The 18,907-nt window shown below is 37.3% G+C and overlaps 1 pseudogene and 3 gene segments (V, D, J or C); all 4 read left to right on the top strand.

The window, feature by feature from the left end:
• Positions 1–795: 795 nt before the first annotated feature.
• On the top strand, positions 796–1,368 carry LOC129347617 (Ig heavy chain V region 5A-like). The segment is given in 2 exon segments: positions 796–951; positions 1,035–1,368. Coding segments are annotated over 2 exon segments (348 nt in total).
• A 4,372-nt stretch (positions 1,369–5,740) lies between these two features.
• On the top strand, positions 5,741–6,313 carry LOC129347605 (immunoglobulin heavy variable 3-30-3-like). The segment is given in 2 exon segments: positions 5,741–5,908; positions 6,000–6,313. Coding segments are annotated over 2 exon segments (363 nt in total).
• Positions 6,314–8,464: 2,151 nt separating this feature from the next.
• LOC129347604 (immunoglobulin heavy variable 4-30-2-like) lies at positions 8,465–14,565 on the top strand (annotated as a pseudogene).
• A 789-nt stretch (positions 14,566–15,354) lies between these two features.
• LOC129347615 (Ig heavy chain V region 914-like) lies at positions 15,355–15,820 on the top strand. The segment is given in 2 exon segments: positions 15,355–15,418; positions 15,507–15,820. Coding segments are annotated over 2 exon segments (363 nt in total).
• Positions 15,821–18,907: the final 3,087 nt, after the last annotated feature.

Here is an 18,907-nt window from a genome sequence, read left to right as displayed (position 1 = left end):
ACTAGTGCAACAATCCAACACAAGCAAATTTAGACAATAAATCCTGCTGCATGATAATTAACTAAGATTAGTTTTTATCATTATTTTTTTAATGTAATTTGCATAAAAAAAACCCATATTATTTATTCATTTTTTTTGTGTGCATGTTGTCACACATTTCCAGTTCCTGAGTAACTATTTTTCTCTAGAGTTTCCGAGTGTCTGTGTACATCTTTGTCTTCAGACATCTGCAAAAACTGACAGCATTTAGAATCTTCTATGCAAACCTTCAAACCATCCACAATAATCTGTATTTACTACATGATCTTGGATACTGTCAGTACGTATTTTTGCTGCAAATGAGAATGTAGATAATGAAATAAATGAATAAAAAATACTTAAATTTACAATGCATTGTGTTGATTTGTGTGAAATTCATCATAAATATTATGTCAGTGAACTTGCAGTAAATTAATTCTCTCAAAGAAATTGTACAAAGTATTTTAGAAGACCCACTCATATATAAATGTACTAAAAACATGGAGAGCACAGCTTATATAAAGTAACACAGATGTTTTGAAAATACACATGAAACTACACAATATTAGAAAATTGAATCATTGACAACACAACACATTTATAGTTTCCAGAAACAGAAAAGTTAACAGTTGTTTTATTGGTGTAAGTAGAACAATATTTTATGTTGCACTTTAACATGTAATGACATTAAAATATCATGTATGAAGTCAGCAGGTGATTTCCATGTGTGTGTTCATTCTGCAGATACAATAACTGAACAGACATTTCTATTGGCTTCTCTTGGACCAGCACTGATGCTTCATATGTTCTATGCAAACTCCATGAGCGTCCAGCTTTAAAAACATCAGACTGTCAGCAAAGTTCACAGCACATCAGTTTCACCTCAAACCATGTTGTCTGTAGCTCTACTGCTGCTCTTTGCAGCTGCATCCTGTGAGTCTCTTTGGATTCATCACAATCTATACTTCATTCTTTGCAGTATGACTTGATCATTCAACATTTTCTTTTTTCAACAGGTGTGAAGTGTGAACAGTTGACTCAGCCAGAATCTGTGACTGTGCAGCCAGGTCAACGTCTCTCCATCACCTGTCAGGTCTCTTATTCTTTGAGCAGCTACTACACAGCTTGGATCAGACAACCTGCAGGAAAAGGACTGGAATGGATTGGAATGAAATATACTGGAGGCTCACACTACAAAGATTCACTGAAGAACAAGTTCAGTATCAGTTTAGACTCTTCCAGCAAAACAGTGACTCTAAATGGACAGAATATGCAGCCTGAAGACTCTGCTGTGTATTACTGTGCCAGATACACACAGTGACACAAATGATCAGTAGACCTGAACAAAAACCCCTCAGAGCCTGAACACTGTAACATGAAGCCACCAGAGGAGGAGCCCTCAGACCAGGAATGGATTCAAACTCTTCATTCAAAGTTTAAAGTGTGTCTTTTTTGTTTGACTCACAGTATTTATGCAAAACTACTGAGCTGGACTGAGATTAAAATGATGAAAACAAAGCATTAATAAGCCCCTCATGTTAGCAAAGTTCATATTTTAGCATCCTGGTAGCTGAGCTGTGAGTTTCTCAAAACTGGTTGTTCTCAGATTCAAACATTCAAAGTTAGCTGTGACTTCCATCCATCCATCCATTATCTATACACCGCTTAATCCTCATTAGGGTCACGGGGGGGCTGGAGTCTATCCCAGCTGACTCGGGCGAAGGCAGGGGACACCCTGGACAGGTCGCCAGTCTGTCGCAGGGCTACATATATAGACAAACAATCACTCTCACATTCACACCTACGGGCAATTTAGAATAATCAATTAACCTCAGCATATTTTTGGACTGTGGGAGGAAGCCGGAGTACCCGGAGAAAACCCACGCATGCACAGGGAGAACATGCAAACTCCATGCAGAAAGATCCCGGGAAAGCCAGGACGCGAACCAGGGACCTTCTCGCTGCAAGGCGAAAGTGCTAACCACTACGCCACTGTGCAGCCCTAGCTGTGACTTCAAAGCTTTAAAATTATATATATGAAAACACAAAATTAGGCTTGAGTTTAAAATTTGAACAAACTAATGAAATTTAGTTGGACATAATAAATAAAAAAATATATAAATTGCTGAAATATTATGTCACTCCTGTAGAATATTAATGCAGAACAATATTCTTTGCTTTTTGCACTGAATTCTCACTCTCTCAGTTGTCATTTTGCACGACTGTGTTTATATCTGTTTATATCTTCTGCTCCAGTGTGATAACATGAGAGGATGGAATCAATCTTTCAGTCATGTGATTTAAATCTGCTTCTTCATTCAACAATATGCAAAAAAGAGTTACTCATAAGGAGGTGGAGTGTGTGAGGCTTCAGTGAGAGGACAGAAGAAGAAGAAGAAGAAGAAGAAGAAGAAGAAGAAGAAGAAGAAGAAGAAGAAGAAGCTCACATCAGTTGAGCTCCAACATCAACATGTTCTCTGCAGCTCTGATTCTGCTGCTGGCTGCTGGATCCTGTGAGGAGCTTTCACTGGATTCACACTCATCAACACATTACAAACACTCAGTAATATGATGAATGCTGGAGATAATGTTGGTTTGTGTCTCCACAGGTGTGAACAGTATTGATCTCATCCAGCCAGACTCAATGCTTGTGCAGCCTGGACAGACTCTGACCATCACCTGTCAGGTTTCTGGTTATTCTTTGACTTCTAACAGCTATGCAACAGGTTGGATCAGACAGCGTGAAGGAAAAGCAATGGAATGGATTGTTCATCGGTGGGGAGGAGGACACTTTGAGCAACATAACGCTTTGAAGAATAAGTTCCTTTACCACACACTCGCTGCTGCTGCTGCATCAGTGACATTAACAGGAAAGAACCTGCAGCCTGAAGACACAGCTGTTTATTACTGTGTACGTTACACAGTGATACAAACCACCAACAGACCTGCACAATAACTCAACAACCTGTGCCACCATGAATTTTAGTGTTAGCGAGTTTGTGATGTGGTTGTTGGTATAATATCCCTTAATAATTATACTGATACTGAACTCATTATGTGTAAAATCATGTTTGGTGTAAAGTGGTCAAGCCTGGTGTATAAATTCATTCTATTGATGTACAATCCATGAATCTAGCTGCTGCAAAGAATGCATGATCGTAAATGCAAAATAATATGAAAATTAAACTTTTTTCAATGACAAATATAATGCAAAAAGAAATGCAAAAGCTGTGTGTGTTTCTGTAATGTGTACAATGTGAGAAGATATTTTGTTTCACAACTTCTCTTGTTCCAAATGTCCACTTTTTCCCTGTAGTGATTTTCAGTTGCTGTATTTAAAGCTCACTTGTGGAAGTCAAATAACAGAATGAACTGTGTTTGATTTGAGTCACTTTGTAACATTTGAGTACATTTATATACTTGAGAGATTTTTTTGTTGAATAACATACAAATATGTGACTGGTATTAGTAGATACAAAAATGATTCTTATTCTTGTTAGCACTTTGAGATTTTGCCTAAATGAAAAGTGCATTACAAATAAAATTTATTATTATTATTATTATTATTATTATTATTATTATTATTATTATTATTATTATTATTATTGTTATTATTATTATTATTATTATTATTATTATTATTATTATTATTATTATTATTATTATTATTATTATTATTGTTATATATTCTCAGTCTTAATATTATTAAGAATATTTAGCAAGTACATTTGACAGTTATATACTGTCCCTGTTGGAGATCTCCCCACAGTCAGCAAAAATGATGACCGAGTTCACTGTACTTATATTCTTTCCCTTGAGGAGGAGTTGATGCAAAACACCTCTATCTGCAAAAACTGACAGTATTAAAGATCTTTTATGCAAACCTGCAAATCAGCCATAATAATCTGCACTTACTACATGATCTTGGATACTGTCAGTGATCATTTCTGCTATAAATAAGTTTGTAAGTACTGTAATAAATGAATAAATAAATGCTAAAGATTGCAATACATTGTGGTGATTTGTGTGAAATTCATCATGAATCTGATGTTGAAGTACTTCCATTAATTCATTGTCTCAAAGAAACTGTACAAATCATTTAAAAAGACTCACTGATATATAAATATACCAACAAAAGAAGAGCACAGCTTATACAAAATAGCATAAGTGTTTGCAAATACACAAAAAACTACACAATATTAGAAAACTGAATCATTGACAACACAACACATTTATAGTTTCCAGAAACAGAAAAGTTAACTGTTGTTTTATTGGTGTAAGTAGAACAATATTTTATGTTGCACTTTAACATGTGATGACATTAAAATATCATGTATGAAGTCAGGAGGTGATTTCCATGTGTGTGTTCATTCTGCAGATACAATAACTGAACAGACATTTCTATTGGCTTCTCTTGGACCAGCACTGATGCTTCATATGTTCTATGCAAACTCCATGAGCGTCCAGCTTTAAAAACATCAGACTGTCAGCAAAGTTCACAGCACATCAGTTTCACCTCAAACCATGTTGTCTGTAGCTCTACTGCTGCTCTTTGCAGCTGCATCCTGTGAGTCTCTTTGGATTCATCACAATCTATACTTCATTCTCTGCAGTATGACTTGATCATTCAACATTTTCTTTTTTCAACAGGTGTGAAGTGTGAACAGTTGACTCAGCCAGAATCTGTGACTGTGCAGCCAGGTCAACGTCTCTCCATCACCTGTCAGGTCTCTTATTCTGTTAGTAGCTACTGGACAGCTTGGATCAGACAACCTGCAGGAAAAGGATTGGAATGGATTGGAATGAAATATACTGGAGGCTCACACTACAAAGATTCACTGAAGAACAAGTTCAGTATCGAATTAGACTCTTCCAGCAAAACAGTGACTCTAAATGGACAGAATATGCAGCTTGAAGACTCTGCTGTGTATTACTGTGCCAGAGACACACAGTGACACAAATGATCAGTAGACCTGAACAAAAACCCCTCAGTGCCTGAACACTGTAACATGAAGCCACCAGAGGAGGAGCCCTCAGACCAGGAATGAATTCAGACCAGTTCACTCAGTAAAACTCTCTTTACTGTCAGTCTTTGCATCATTAGCAGCTCACAGGACTTTAAAAAAAGAAAAATCCACTCTAATATTAATTCAAATAACAAAGTGACCTTCAATGGGCCTCCATCAGGAAGAAGTTAATTTGTGATTTTTTTAATCATTACCATGAATTTTTAATCTAATTCCAGCAGCATTTACTGTTTCATTTAATATGATGTCATATAATGTTGAACAAGAACAGAAACTGCTGCTGTCAGCTGGATCCTGTGAGACTCTTTCACACAGACTCAGGAAATAATCACATGAATGATGGAGATAATAGTAACTTCTGTATCAACAGAAATTCACAATCACATGTTTTGACTAAGAGTCAGATGAGTACAGAGTCAGATTCTTGACTTACTTGACAACTCTGACATCCATGAAGAAAGAGTTGACTGCAGAATACAATAAAATCTGTATATTTTATTGTTTTGTTGTTTTTGTTGTTGTTTGTTGTGATTCTGTGGATGCTGAATGATTTTTCTCCAGCTTTTCTAATGAAAGGAAGAGGAAAAGATGGCAAATTAAAAGTCAGTTAATAATATGAACCGGGAAACATGGAATCAAACCTCGAATTGAACTATTGTGGCTGTCCAAGTTCAACATATATAACAAAAAAAAATGAAGGCCAAACCCACTCCAGGTCTATTCTTCCTGTGAGGAGGAGTCAATGCAAAGCATCTTCATCCTACTTATGTGACTGCAGAGAGGATGACAGAGACTAGTGGACACACAGTTTAACATGATGGACTTGAGGACACCATTGTTGATTCTGACCATTTTGTGGGCAGGTGAAGAATTTCACTGATGTTGGTTTGATCATCTGTCCTCACAAAGTTACCAGTTTACAACAAGTGGCTGTTTTCTTGTTTGTCTCTGCAGGTGTTGATGGTCAGACTCTGACTCAATCTGAATCAGTCATTAAAAGACCTGGAGAATCCCACAAACTGACCTGTACAGGTTCTGGATATACCTTTGGTGACCACAGCATGGACTGGGTCAGACAGGCTCCTGGAAAAGGACTGGAGTGGGTTGCTTATATCAGATATGACAGTGCTAACATCTACTACTCTCAGTCAGTTCAAGGCAGGTTCACCATCTCCAGAGACAACACCTTACAGCAGGTGTATCTGCAGATGAACAGTCTGAAGACTGAAGATTCTGCTGTTTATTATTGTGCTCGACACCCACAGTGACTGAAGTCAGTGAAGCAGCTGCACAAAAACCTCCACAGATGTCAGATAGCAGAGTGACATCTGAGACACTGGAGCTTTTTGCTGAACTCAATAATACTGTAGATTATATAACAATAATACATCATCTTTACATCGTGTTTTTCAAGACAGTCAAAGATGCTTTACAATTTTACAAACATAAGAACAGAAAAAACATATAAAATAATGTAATGTAGTGTAGAAAGGATCAGATATTAGAGTAGATTCATGAGTTGTATGCAGTGTTGAAAAGATGTTTCTTTAAGGATTTCTTGAATATGGAGAGTGAGGAGGATTCTCTGATGCTATGGGGACTGATTTCCAAAGAGGGGAGCAGTGATGGACCCCAGGTCTGGTATTTGGTCCAGATGGGGGTAGATAGGAGGCTAGAATCAGCAGAGTGGAGGATGGGAGTGTCCCAGTGGAGGAGTTCAGTCATGTAGGGGGGCATGAGGTTGTGGAGAACTTCGTAGGTGATGATGAGGAAGTGGATTCGCTGGAGGACAGGGAGCTAGTGGAGGTTCTGAAGGATGGAGGTAATGTGATCACAGGAGTGGGAGTGGGTGAGCAGGTGGGCAGCAGAGTTCTGGGTGTAGTGAAGTTTCTTGAGTGTTTTGGATGTTGTACCATAGAGAAGACTGTTGCAGGAGTCAAGCCTGGATGTGATGAATGTGTGGATGAGTGAGCTGCAATAAAAAAAGCATAAATTAATGCTGCAGTTTCTTTATTAAAGACATTAGAGGCCAGAATGTGACAACTTACTCTGTCCTCTCTCACTATAAAGAGACAAACATATCTGCTGTTCTCAATGATATTTACTGAATGACACTGAATCCTGGATGAATTTAAAGATTTATACTGACATCAAACATGTTTTCACTCCTCAGTCAGCTTCACCATTAATGTTTCTTTCAGATAAAGTTAATCCACACTTTTCTCCTTTTCCTCACAGATGACAAACTGCTCAAATACACAATATCTCTATTGTGTAAAAGAAATATCTCTGTTGTTGGAGTTTATAATTCACTCTCTCTCTCATAGTTCAGCACTGATCTGATCTTTCAGGACTGTATCTCCAAATTCTCTGACAGGTGAAAATGCAAATCCACAATCTCCACCCATTCTTCCTGCACTGTACATAAATATCTAGCCTTCATATGAGCCTTTACACTCACAGTCTCTGCTGAGGTTTCATCATGACACTTGTACAAAGTCTCTTCCTTCTGGCTCTCATTTCAGGTAAGTCAAGTGTGGATCCTGCAGAGGAAAAGAAAACCATCTCCAGATGCTGCTGTCATCTAAACTCTGTGTCCTTTCAGCTGCTTGGGGCCAGTCCCTCACCTCGTCAGATCCACTGGTCAGCAGAGCAGGACAATCAGTCACTCTGTCTTGTAAAGTTCAAGGACTCTCTCTGGCTTGGCTGCACTGGATCCATCAGAAACCAGGACAAGCACTGGAATGGATCGGACGCATTGATGGTGGAACTGGAACAATCTTCTCTCAGAGTCTCCAAGGACAGTTTTCCATCACCAAAGACACTTCTCTAAATGTTGTGTATTTAGAGGTGAAGAGTCTCAAACCAGGAGACTCTGCAGTTTATTTCTGTGCACGAGAGACACAGTAACACAAGAACCAACAACATTGTACAAAAACTGAACAACATGCATCACTGAGTGAGAAGCACTGAAGCATGTCAGGCTTTAAAAAACAATTTTTCAGATGAATAAATGAAAACATTTATGAAACACATCAACAAAGCTTTAATAAACACTTTTTCAGATGAGTAGTGGAAAATTATTCATGAAACACATCAATAAAGTTTATCAGTCTGGTGTTTGGATGTTTATCATGACAATAATAATAACAACAGAAAATCAACCACAGAGAAAACTTTTCTTTAAAAACAACATTCAGTTTTTCTCCATTAACCTGAAGTAAATAACCATCTAGATGGTCCATTAGAGGCTGTGAAAAATGTTCTAGTCTGGTCACTCCAGAAGACACACTGTTTACATCTGATTTGAATTTAATTTATTCAACAATATGCAAATAAAGCTCACATAAAAGGAAGTGTGTGTTTCTGTGTCAGTGAGAGGAAACCAGAGCTCACATCAGTTGAGCTCCAACATCAACATGTTCTCTGCAGCTCTGATTCTGCTGCTGCTGCTGGATCCTGTGAGGAGCTTTCACTGGATTCACACTCATCAACACATTACAAACACTCAGTAATATGATGAATGCTGGAGATAATGTTGGTTTGTGTCTCCACAGGTGTGAACAGTATTGATCTCATCCAGCCAGACTCAATGCTTGTGCAGCCTGGACAGACTCTGACCATCACCTGTCAACTGTCTGGTTATTCTGTGACTGATAGCAGCTATGGAACAGGTTGGATCAGACAGCGTGAAGGAAAACCAATGGACTGGATTTTCCATATGTGGGGTAGTGGTACACTTCGGCAAAATGATGCCCTGAAGAACAAGTTCAGTTACAGCAGAGACTCTTCTGCAGGAACAGTGACAATAACAGGACAGAACCTGCAGCCTGAAGACTCTGCTGTGTATTACTGTGCCAGAGACACACAGTGACACAAATGATCAGTAGACCTGAACAAAAACCCCTCAGTGCCTGAACACTGTAACATGAAGCCACCAGAGGAGGAGCCCTCAGACCAGGAATGGATTCAGACCAGTTCACTGTTAAAGAAAGTAGCAGTTTATTTATCAATGAAAATGTAAAACAAGAAAGAGCAAGATAATTAGAGAGCAGGATTTTCACTGCTTTGTACATAAAAAAAGACACATACATAATAAATGCAGCTTTTATTTTGTATCTTCTCTTAATTTTCATTTTGACCACTTTGAATACAGTGATTGAGGACAGAAGAGCTCTAATCACCTGAACAGCATCAGATGTCCTGTAAAGTTCTGATACAGCCGCTGGTAGCTGGATTTCATGAGGACTTGATATTTAATCTAATGTGATGCAAACGCTTTATATTGATTTGTGTTTTTAAAATCAATATTTACTATGATTGGTATCAACAAAACTTAATATACCTTCGGAAACTTTTAAAGGTCAGATTATGTTGGGAGACAAGTTCAAACTCCACCCTGTCTGTGAGGACAGTCGATGTCAAACGTAGTTCTTGACTTTGACTGCAGAGAAAATAACAAGTCTGTTAGCTTCACACAAAGTAACATACTTTAGATTCCTTTCACTTTTACTGACATGAAAATATCTTTTTATGTCTTCATTTCATTGGGGATTTGTATGTATTTTCCCCAAACCTATTATTAAAACCGAAACATTTTTCTCAACAGATTTCTTCACTTTAGTTCCTGCTGAAATGTTCTTCTCTCTGCTGTACTGAACATGTTGGGACTTATTGTCAGTATAAAATCAACAGTATTACATGATCTTACAGTATTTGCTACAGGAAGTTGTCACATATTAATTTAGGATTAAATAAAAATATTCACGTTGGAGGTATTTTAGAATTAAAACTGTCAGATAATCTGGTATTTTTACATGATGCAGACTGTCCTTAAAAATAACAACAAACTCAATGTATTGCATCGGGACTTTTGCAGTAATGGCTTTAATATAGCAAACTGAGTGAACAAAAGTCAGTGATCCATGTTTGTCAGAATGGTCTCCATCTTTCTAAGTGCGCGTCTCTCCACCTCATCCTCCAATGAGTTCAATTTGATTCCAACCACAGATCCAGCTTTTTTAACCAGTTTGTTCAGACGCCTTGCATCCTTGTTTTTTATCCTGCCTCCCCAGCAGACTGCAGCATAAAACAGAACACTTGCCACCGCAGACTGATAAAACATCTGCAGCATCTTACTGCAGATGACTATTGATCGGAGTCTTCCGAGGAAAAAGAGGCGGCTTTGCCCCTTTTTGTAGATGAATCTACCTCTGACCTTTGGATCAGTAGTCCAGAAGTTAACTGTTGTGCCACCACTGCCCCCCACATGTGAAATATGTAATACCACAAATAAGTCATTATTATTGTTACTTTTTATACTAGTCATGATAAAATAATACAATGCTGTTGCTACACTGAAGTAATGTCACCAGTCATTATGTATTTAAAATCTTAAAAAAGATAGTGTTTAACAATAATAAATCTTTCTAAGTTTTACTGTCAGTTGAGTCTATTTCTGTAGCGGAACGTGTAGAAATGGTAGAAACTACACTTTATGATAAACATTGTACTCGTTAATTTAGGGGCACCATCCTCAGCTTGCCTGAGGAAAATATCAATTTAAGCTAAGTCTCAAAGAGACTTTGACTAAATGAAGTTGATCAGTCTCATTATGAAAGTCGTAAACTCTGATTTCATTGACCTCCAGTTCCCAAAACAAGGAAATACACGGTAGAACCGATGGTAACTATACATAATGTATGATAATGTATGATATACATCATGTGTGTGCATCTTCCACAAACACTTCAGATTCAATATATTCTTCTTCTGTACTGGTTCTGATCAACCTGGTATCAGAGACTGAGTCCAGATCATTATTCCGGTGATGCTGCATTTCCTTGATGTTCACATTTATAAACTGTTGAATTCATTGCTGCATACCAAGTTCTGTGTGTTCGGTTGGGAGATCAGAAGGTCAGAATTCCAGTCCTGCAAAGCTGTGGTTTTCATCACAGTTAACACTTTATGACCCTTATCAGATTCTAGTGGAGGTAGGAGGCATCCTGTTGTCTCCAAGAGTGCAGTGACTGGTCCTTTAGTAGTCAACATCCGATCAGCAGATGTTCCATTTGGAGGAGAATTTTGGGTTAGCTGTCTCCTGAAATGGTGTCTTACCAAATTTACAGCTTTGAGAGACGGTCTTTGGATCTTTGTGTGTTTCTCTGGAATGTTCTGCTCCTTAGTACGCTACAGAACCAAGTATGATGACAGTACAGAATATGAAACAGTGGTTAAGTTGATAATGTTCTGTAATACAAAAATGAACTTTAACTTTAAGTGCATCATATCTGTGTTGTGCTCCTATAAAGTTCTGTTCTACTATTTCAGTATTTCCTAAGATAAAGCAAAGATGCTGCTCAGAGCTTTCACTCATATCACTGATGTATTAACACAAAATGGAGAGAACTTGAAGCAGGATTTATATGGCAGGTATCTTTTTATGAAGCATTTTAGACAAAGTATGTTTAAATATGTTAAAAATGGATCATTTATTTATTAGTGTTTGCATTTTCACAAGACATTAAGTGCCTTCTGCACTATTACATTTTTCAAGATCCTGGAATGTCTAAATTGATTTATTTTTCAAAGTTTTATCCAAAAGTCAAAATTTAAAAAAAAAAAAAAAAAAAAAAAAAGGTGACAGTGTGAATTAATACCAGTCAAGAAATCTATTGCTTTTTTTCCTGCATTATTATAGTTTTTGAGACTATAAAATGTCTGACTTTATAAATGAATTAAGTTTTATCTTCATGACAAAAGTTAACAAAAAGTTACAGTGTAACTCACCTAAATCAATAAATATTTATCAGAATCTACTGGATGAGACATCAAAAATTAGATAATGAAAATTTGTGCTATTCTAACGTCATGGAGGAAACAGGTGTTTTTTAGCTGCCAAGTTGTTGAAATGATGTTGAATCTCATGTTGTGCTGTTTCTAGACCTGCCCTCTGATTTGACTGATGCAGGAGGAGCCTCATGGAAGCATTTTCATGTGGATTCAGTTTATTTAAAGGAAATTTCCAGACTTGAAGACATATTAGTCACATTGTGAACATGGCTGACAGACAGCTCACACTGTTGGTGGTTGCTGTGTTTGTTTGGAGTGGTGCTGAAGGTTGGAGCATAACAGAGTCTGAACCAGCAGTGAAAAGACCTGGAGAGTCCCACAGACTCACCTGTACAACATCTGGAATATCATTTAGTAGCTACTGGATGAACTGGATCAGACAGACTCCTGGTAAAGGACTGGAGTGGATCGCTGTTGAGACTAAGGGTGATACCAGTAATTCCTACTCTCAATCAGTCCAAGGCAGGTTCACCATCTCCAGAGACAACAGCAAAGAGCAGCTGTATCTGCAGATGAACAGCCTGAAGACTGAAGATTCTGCTGTTTATTATTGTGCTCGAGACACACAGTGACTGAAGTTGTGTTAGCAGCTGTACAAAAACCTACAGTCCTCATCAGACATGAAAAACATCCTCAGTTTAGATAATTCTCTCACACTTGTTGCATCTTTACTTTAATCAGTGCTATTTCAGTTGTTTTTAAAGAAATTCCTGAGAAATAAATTGTTGTTAAACATAAATTTTAAGCACATATTCTACATAATATCTGAATATATTGTCAGTCAATCCATTTGCTGGTTTACTGTATCTTAACCTAAATACACTATTTAGTTCATCTTCACCAGCGACCACTAATGTAACACCAGGTTAGCAGTGAAAGATTTAGAGAAATGCTGCATTCAAGAGCAGTCTTTAGTATAATGGTGTCTTACTGTTTTATTGATTGTTTTGGATCTACTTGTCCAGGATCATCTGGAAAGCAACACTGATATTGAATGAATTATCATGGTGCAATAAAAAAGTGCTACTGTCTCCTCAGTTCCACTTTATGAAACCACCAGTAGTTTAATAGTCACAGTTTGGAATTAGAAAGTAAAATTCATTACAGAGGTGCCCTAAATTAAACTATTGTGGCATTAATGCTTTGGTAAGAAAGAGTGCAGAACTATGTGGGAGTCTGAGCAAATTATTAGGTTTGAAAAATAAATGGATGCTTGGCCATGAAATGTCTTTTCCTGACTGAAAAATTATATAAGAATGAAGATAAGAGTAAATAAAGAAATGGTGGTGTTTTGTTTCAATAAAACATGAACTACCACAATAAAATCTTGATAATATTGTGCGATAAGAGTTACTGTCTAAATGATATTTATGAAAAATTATCTTTAAAATAATAACGTGGTAAAATTCATGGATGGATTACCAAACTGAATACTGGCCCAGTGTGAAGGTAGTGAGTTCAGTTTATCAGAAATATTCACACAGAATGTTTTCTGATAGAAACAAGACTGACAGCAGAAGCTCAGTGAAAACAAAAAGCAGTGAGATATCAGCACTTTACAGGTTTTATCTAGAAATACCATTCATGTCAGATTCAGAAGAATATTAAATGTAGGAACAACTACAGATTATTTTATGTATTTAATGCTCTTATCTTCTGTCCAGTATGTTTAGAAGGAGCTGTGGAACTGAGTCTTTGAATGTCAAATCGCTTCCTTCTGAAACCTGCAGAGGGAGGTCTATGCAAAGATTTGCTCCTTTATAAACTCACATCCACTATTCTTATTCCATTTCTGACAAAACATCTGAGGGTCAAACATTCTGTTCATAAAGTGTTTATTTGGGAATGGAAAATATAATTTCCTGGAGTTTATTCTTTATAGTTTGTTTTCATGGTGAGAAAAACAAACCTGTTTGAAACTGCTGAAGAATTTTTCTGTAATAGTGTGAATGATGATGATGATCAGAGTTTCTTTGCTTCCAGGAGTCTGGAGTGAGATCAGACTGGACCAGTCTCCATCTGAGGTGAAAAGACCTGGAGAGACAGTGAAGATGTCTTGTATCATATCTGGATTTGACATGACAAGCTACTATATTCACTGGATACGACAGAGACCAGGACAAGCTCTGGAGTGGATCGGGAGGATGGATACAGGAAAAAACTCTGCCAGCTAAGCCAGCGCCTTCCAGAATCGTTTCCCGATGACTGAAGATGTGTCCAGCAGCACTCAGTACCTCCAGATCAAGAGTCTGACAGCAGAAGATTCTGCTGTTTATTATTGTGCTCGAGAGACACAGTGAGTGAAGTCAGTGAAGCAGCTGCACAAAAACCTCAATGTCTCTCCATCACCTGTCAGGTCTCTTATTCTGTTAGCAGCTATAGCACAGCTTGGATCAGACAACCTGCAGGAAAAGGACTGGAGTGCATTGGTTATGACACAACCTTCAAAGATTCACTGAAGAGCAAGTTCAGTGGCAACTTAGACTCTTCCAGCAAAACAGTGACTCTGAATGGACAGAATATGCAGCCTGAAGACTCTGCTGTGTATTACTGTGCCAGATACACACAGTGACACAAATGATCAGTAGACCTGAACAAAAACCCCTCAGTGCCTGAACACTGTAACATGAAGCCACCAGAGGAGGAGCCCTCAGACCAGGAATGAATTCAGACCAGTTCACTGTTAAAGAAAGTAGCAGCTTCTGTGTATTGGGAATTACATGCATACACTTTACATGAATGTATATTTTTAAAGTCACAAGTAATCATGATTGGCACAAAGAAAACATACAATCACCTGATGTTTTGGCAAAGGTCAGGTTTTGTTGGTTGACAAATTGAAGTAAAATTAAGAAAAACTCCAAACTCCTCTTGAGAACAGATCAATGCCAAATATAGCTGTCAAATTTGACTGCAGAGAAGAAGAAAATCTTTTAGCTTGATGCAAAGTTTGTTTCTCATTGTCATTTTGACTGACTTTTAATATAAGATCACATCTTTTTTCCTTAATTTTTTCCATGAATTTCTCGTTCATGATCACATAATATTGTCAGCAGCTTTCTTCACTGTTGTTTCTGCTGAAGTTCTCTTTCTCTGGCTTCATGAAAATGGAACGACTCTCCAATAGTTTCAAGTATAAAATTAACAGTATAAAATGTGTTGAATACAGCAAAGTGGTTTTTTTTGTTGTTCATCTTTACATGATGCAGACATAAACAACCAACTCCACAATGTATTTGTAAACTTTATGCACAAACTAAAGTGAAACATGGACAACAGGACATTTGATGAATGGTTCTTCTACAGTAAACATTCATTCATTTATTGTCCAGTTTCAGTCACTGAGAGTCCAGTCAGTGATAGTTAAATATTGTCCTTCCTGTGAGGAGGAGTCCATGCAAAACACAAATGTCTTCTACTTATGTGACTGCAGTGAGGATGACAGAGAACAGTGGACTCACAGTTTAACATGATGGATTGTAGGACAGCTCTGCTGCTGTTAACTCTCTGCTGGACAGGTGAACATTTTCACTCATATTGATCTGACAGCTTTTCATTTGTGCCACCAGTTTACTACATTACATGCATTGTTTTCTGGTTTAACAGGTGTTGATGGTCAGACTCTGACAGAATCTGGATCAGCAGTTAAAAGACCTGGAGAATCCCACAGACTCACCTGTACAACCTCTGGATTCACATTCAGCAGCTATGGGATGCACTGGATCAGACAGACTCCTGGAAAAGGACTGGAGTGGATCGCTTACATTAGCAGCAGTGGTAGCAGCAAATTCTACTCTCAGTCAGTTCAAGGCAGGTTCACCATCTCCAGAGACAACAACGTACAGCAGCTGTATCTGCAGATGAACAGTTTGAAGACTGAAGATTCTGCTGTTTATTATTGTGCTCAAGAGACACAGTGACTGAAGTTGTGTTAACAGCTGTACAAAAACCTGCAGTTGTCCTCATTCCGTATGTTAACATATTTTATGTTTAATTCTTTATTTTTAAACATCTTTTGAAGATATTTTGTCAGTATTGTTACGGGGGGAGCTGGGGAACCCAGGCGCAGACACAGAGAGGCTGGCAGAAGTGTGTATTAAGGAAAGGCTTTTATTTTACCAGAAAACTAAAACAATACATAAATGGAAAACTGAACTGGGGGGAAACAAGACTAAACCAAACCACTAACAAACACTATGAATTCAAGAACGGAAGATCACTAAACTAGAACTAACAAAACTAAGCAAAGGAGGGGTACTTACAAAATGGGGGAACTGAACAGAAGGGGTAGGGAAGCAGGCTCAGGAAATCTGGGGTGAACGGAGACGAGACTGGAGCTACTGGCTGGAGACAAAAACAGGGCTAGCGAGAATCCAAAAGAAGAACTGAGTCCAAATGAGGGAAAGCCAGTGGAAGGGGAAACAGAATCCAAAAACAGAGTCCATGAAGGCATGTGGGTCAATGATCCGGCAGGGAGTGAATGAATGAGCAGGGTTTAAACAGTGAACAGGTGATATTGTGGGCAGGTGAGCTGATTACTGCAATGTGAGTCACCTGTAGTAATCAGGTGAGTGTAGACAGGTGAGAAGGGAAAGCAAGAGACAGGGACGAGAGAAACAAGAGGGAAAGAGATGACAGACAGAGGGAGCCAAAGAGAGACAGGTCAAAACAGAAACAAATCAGGACTCAAGGGAGAAAGGAGGAAAAAGAGGAAGAAGGGAAAGAAGGGCAGGGGCTAGAGCAGGATCCTAACAAGTATTTTGTTATATATTTAACTTTATTTTATTTTACTAATCTTTTACTTGATTTTACAGTTTAATTTACATGGATGTATTCATTACATTTTATGACCTGATACAGTTTGCTGAATAAAGCTTAATTGCTCATATTAAACTCATTATAACAGAGTTTTTACTGTTTATTATTGCATTTAACACCCACATTCACTGCAGCTTCATGAACAGCTATAAAAAATCCTACATTGTCTGATCCTCGGGGCTGCACAGTGGCGTAATGGTTAGCACTTTCGCCTTGCAGTGAGAAGGTCCCTGGTTCGTGTCCCGGCTTTCCCGGGATCTTTCTGCATGGAGTTTGCATGTTCTCTCTGTGCATGCGTGCACTGTAAAAAAAATTCCGTCGTTTTTACGAAAAAACTTTGGCAGCTGTGGTTGCCAGAAAATTTCCGTAAAAAATACAGTAAAAATGTAAACAAGATTACAGAACGACCTGTATATTTTACAAAATAAAACTGTTGACTGCTTGTTATTTTTACTTTTTTAAACTGTTAATTTAACTGCTATTTTCTGTGTAATTAATAAAACCACGCCGTTATTTAACAATTTTTTTCAATACACTTTACATGTTCTCTATGCTTTTTTTACGTAAAATATTACTACATTACACTTTTTCAAAATGTTAATTTAACTGATATTTTCTGTGTATTTACTAAAACCACCCCGTTATTTAACAAGTATTTTCAGTACAATTTACATGTTCTCTATGCCTTTTATGCGTAAAATGTGAAAACATTTTACTGATAAATTTTGTACTCGCAACATTGTTTAACCGTAAAAAATACATTAAATGACAGTCATTTCACAAAAGTTTTCTGCAAATTTAACTTTACTGTATTTTCAGTATGAACAGTACAACAGTACAATGTCAAAAGTCAATGCTTTTACTGTATTTAACATTATTTAACAAAGGTCACCAAAATACTTAACTCCTAAATACAGTAATGTCAAATAAAACACTTTCTCATGACAGCCATCCCAAAGATGCTTAATCTCCACCAAAACTAATAATAAATATAATAATAATAATAATAATAATAATAATAATAATAATAATAATAATAATAATAAAAATAACTGTATTTGGAAGATATAAGATCCAACTGATCCAACCAAGAGCTATTAGTTCTCAACGAGCACATTTGTAATATATATTACTCGTTTGAATAAAACATTAGTGGCTCTCCACTGGCTCATCTATTGGTACTGACAATGTAACAAAATGGTAAATTAAACATCTCACTCTGTTCAACACAACTAAGTGCTACTGTCAATGCAAAAAAAAAAAAAAGAAAAACAGTTTCCATTTCCACTTACACTTAACTGATAAAGCAGTGCACAAACATTGAACTTTCCATACAAGGTACTGTAAAATGGGGAACAGGAGTATTAAAACTCAATTGCAAACAGTGTAATCTGAAATTGACTTCAACTTACAGTATGTCGAAGTGCATTTAAGATGAAATATTACATGTTCTGCATTATGTTCAGATGTGTAACTTTTGTCAAATGCTATGTTTCAGCTAAACTTAAAACTAGTAAAGTGAAAATTTATTTGGTGCATGTCCATTATGACAGATCCCATACATTAGTGTTTTGTCAGTAAAATGAAATGACAATGTGAAAGTCACCACATGCAATCTCAATAAGTTAAACACTAAATATGTAAGTTACCTCTTACTGAAGTCTTCCAAATTTGCATGAGCTGAGGTATTTCTTAGTAAATGAAGCAATGTGCAACAATCATCTATTTAAGATTCGTATGCAGCTATTAAGTTTAATTTTTGCAGAGCTGAGGGACAAATTTGAAACAGAACGTCACGACGACGAAGTATGTCATCGCATGCCACCAACCTTACTGATTTCAGTCCATATTCAGACATCATACCACTCGTGATCTGAAAGTTCTTGAATCAAGGTAAGGACTCTGGGGTTCACATGAGGACGCCTGGTTGTGCCTTTGTTCTCCACTTTGGTTCCCTTCTCTGGGTTTATGGAGAAAAAACACCCGAAATATATATACAAAGTAACTTGTATTAGTCAATGATTAATTAAATGGGCATCACAGTGGTGTAAAGCTTAGCACGGTCACGCACATTGAGAAGGTCATCAATTAAATCCTAGCTGCTTGTTTACATGTTCTCCCCGTGTCTGAGTGTGTTTATTCTCACATCCAAAAATGTGCACATAAAGGACAATTGACTGATGAATGCT

The sequence above is a fragment of the Amphiprion ocellaris genome, chromosome 19, assembly GCF_022539595.1.
Source record: "Amphiprion ocellaris isolate individual 3 ecotype Okinawa chromosome 19, ASM2253959v1, whole genome shotgun sequence".
Taxonomy (NCBI): domain Eukaryota; kingdom Metazoa; phylum Chordata; class Actinopteri; family Pomacentridae; genus Amphiprion; species Amphiprion ocellaris.
This window is presented reverse-complemented; position numbering and strand designations above follow the sequence as displayed.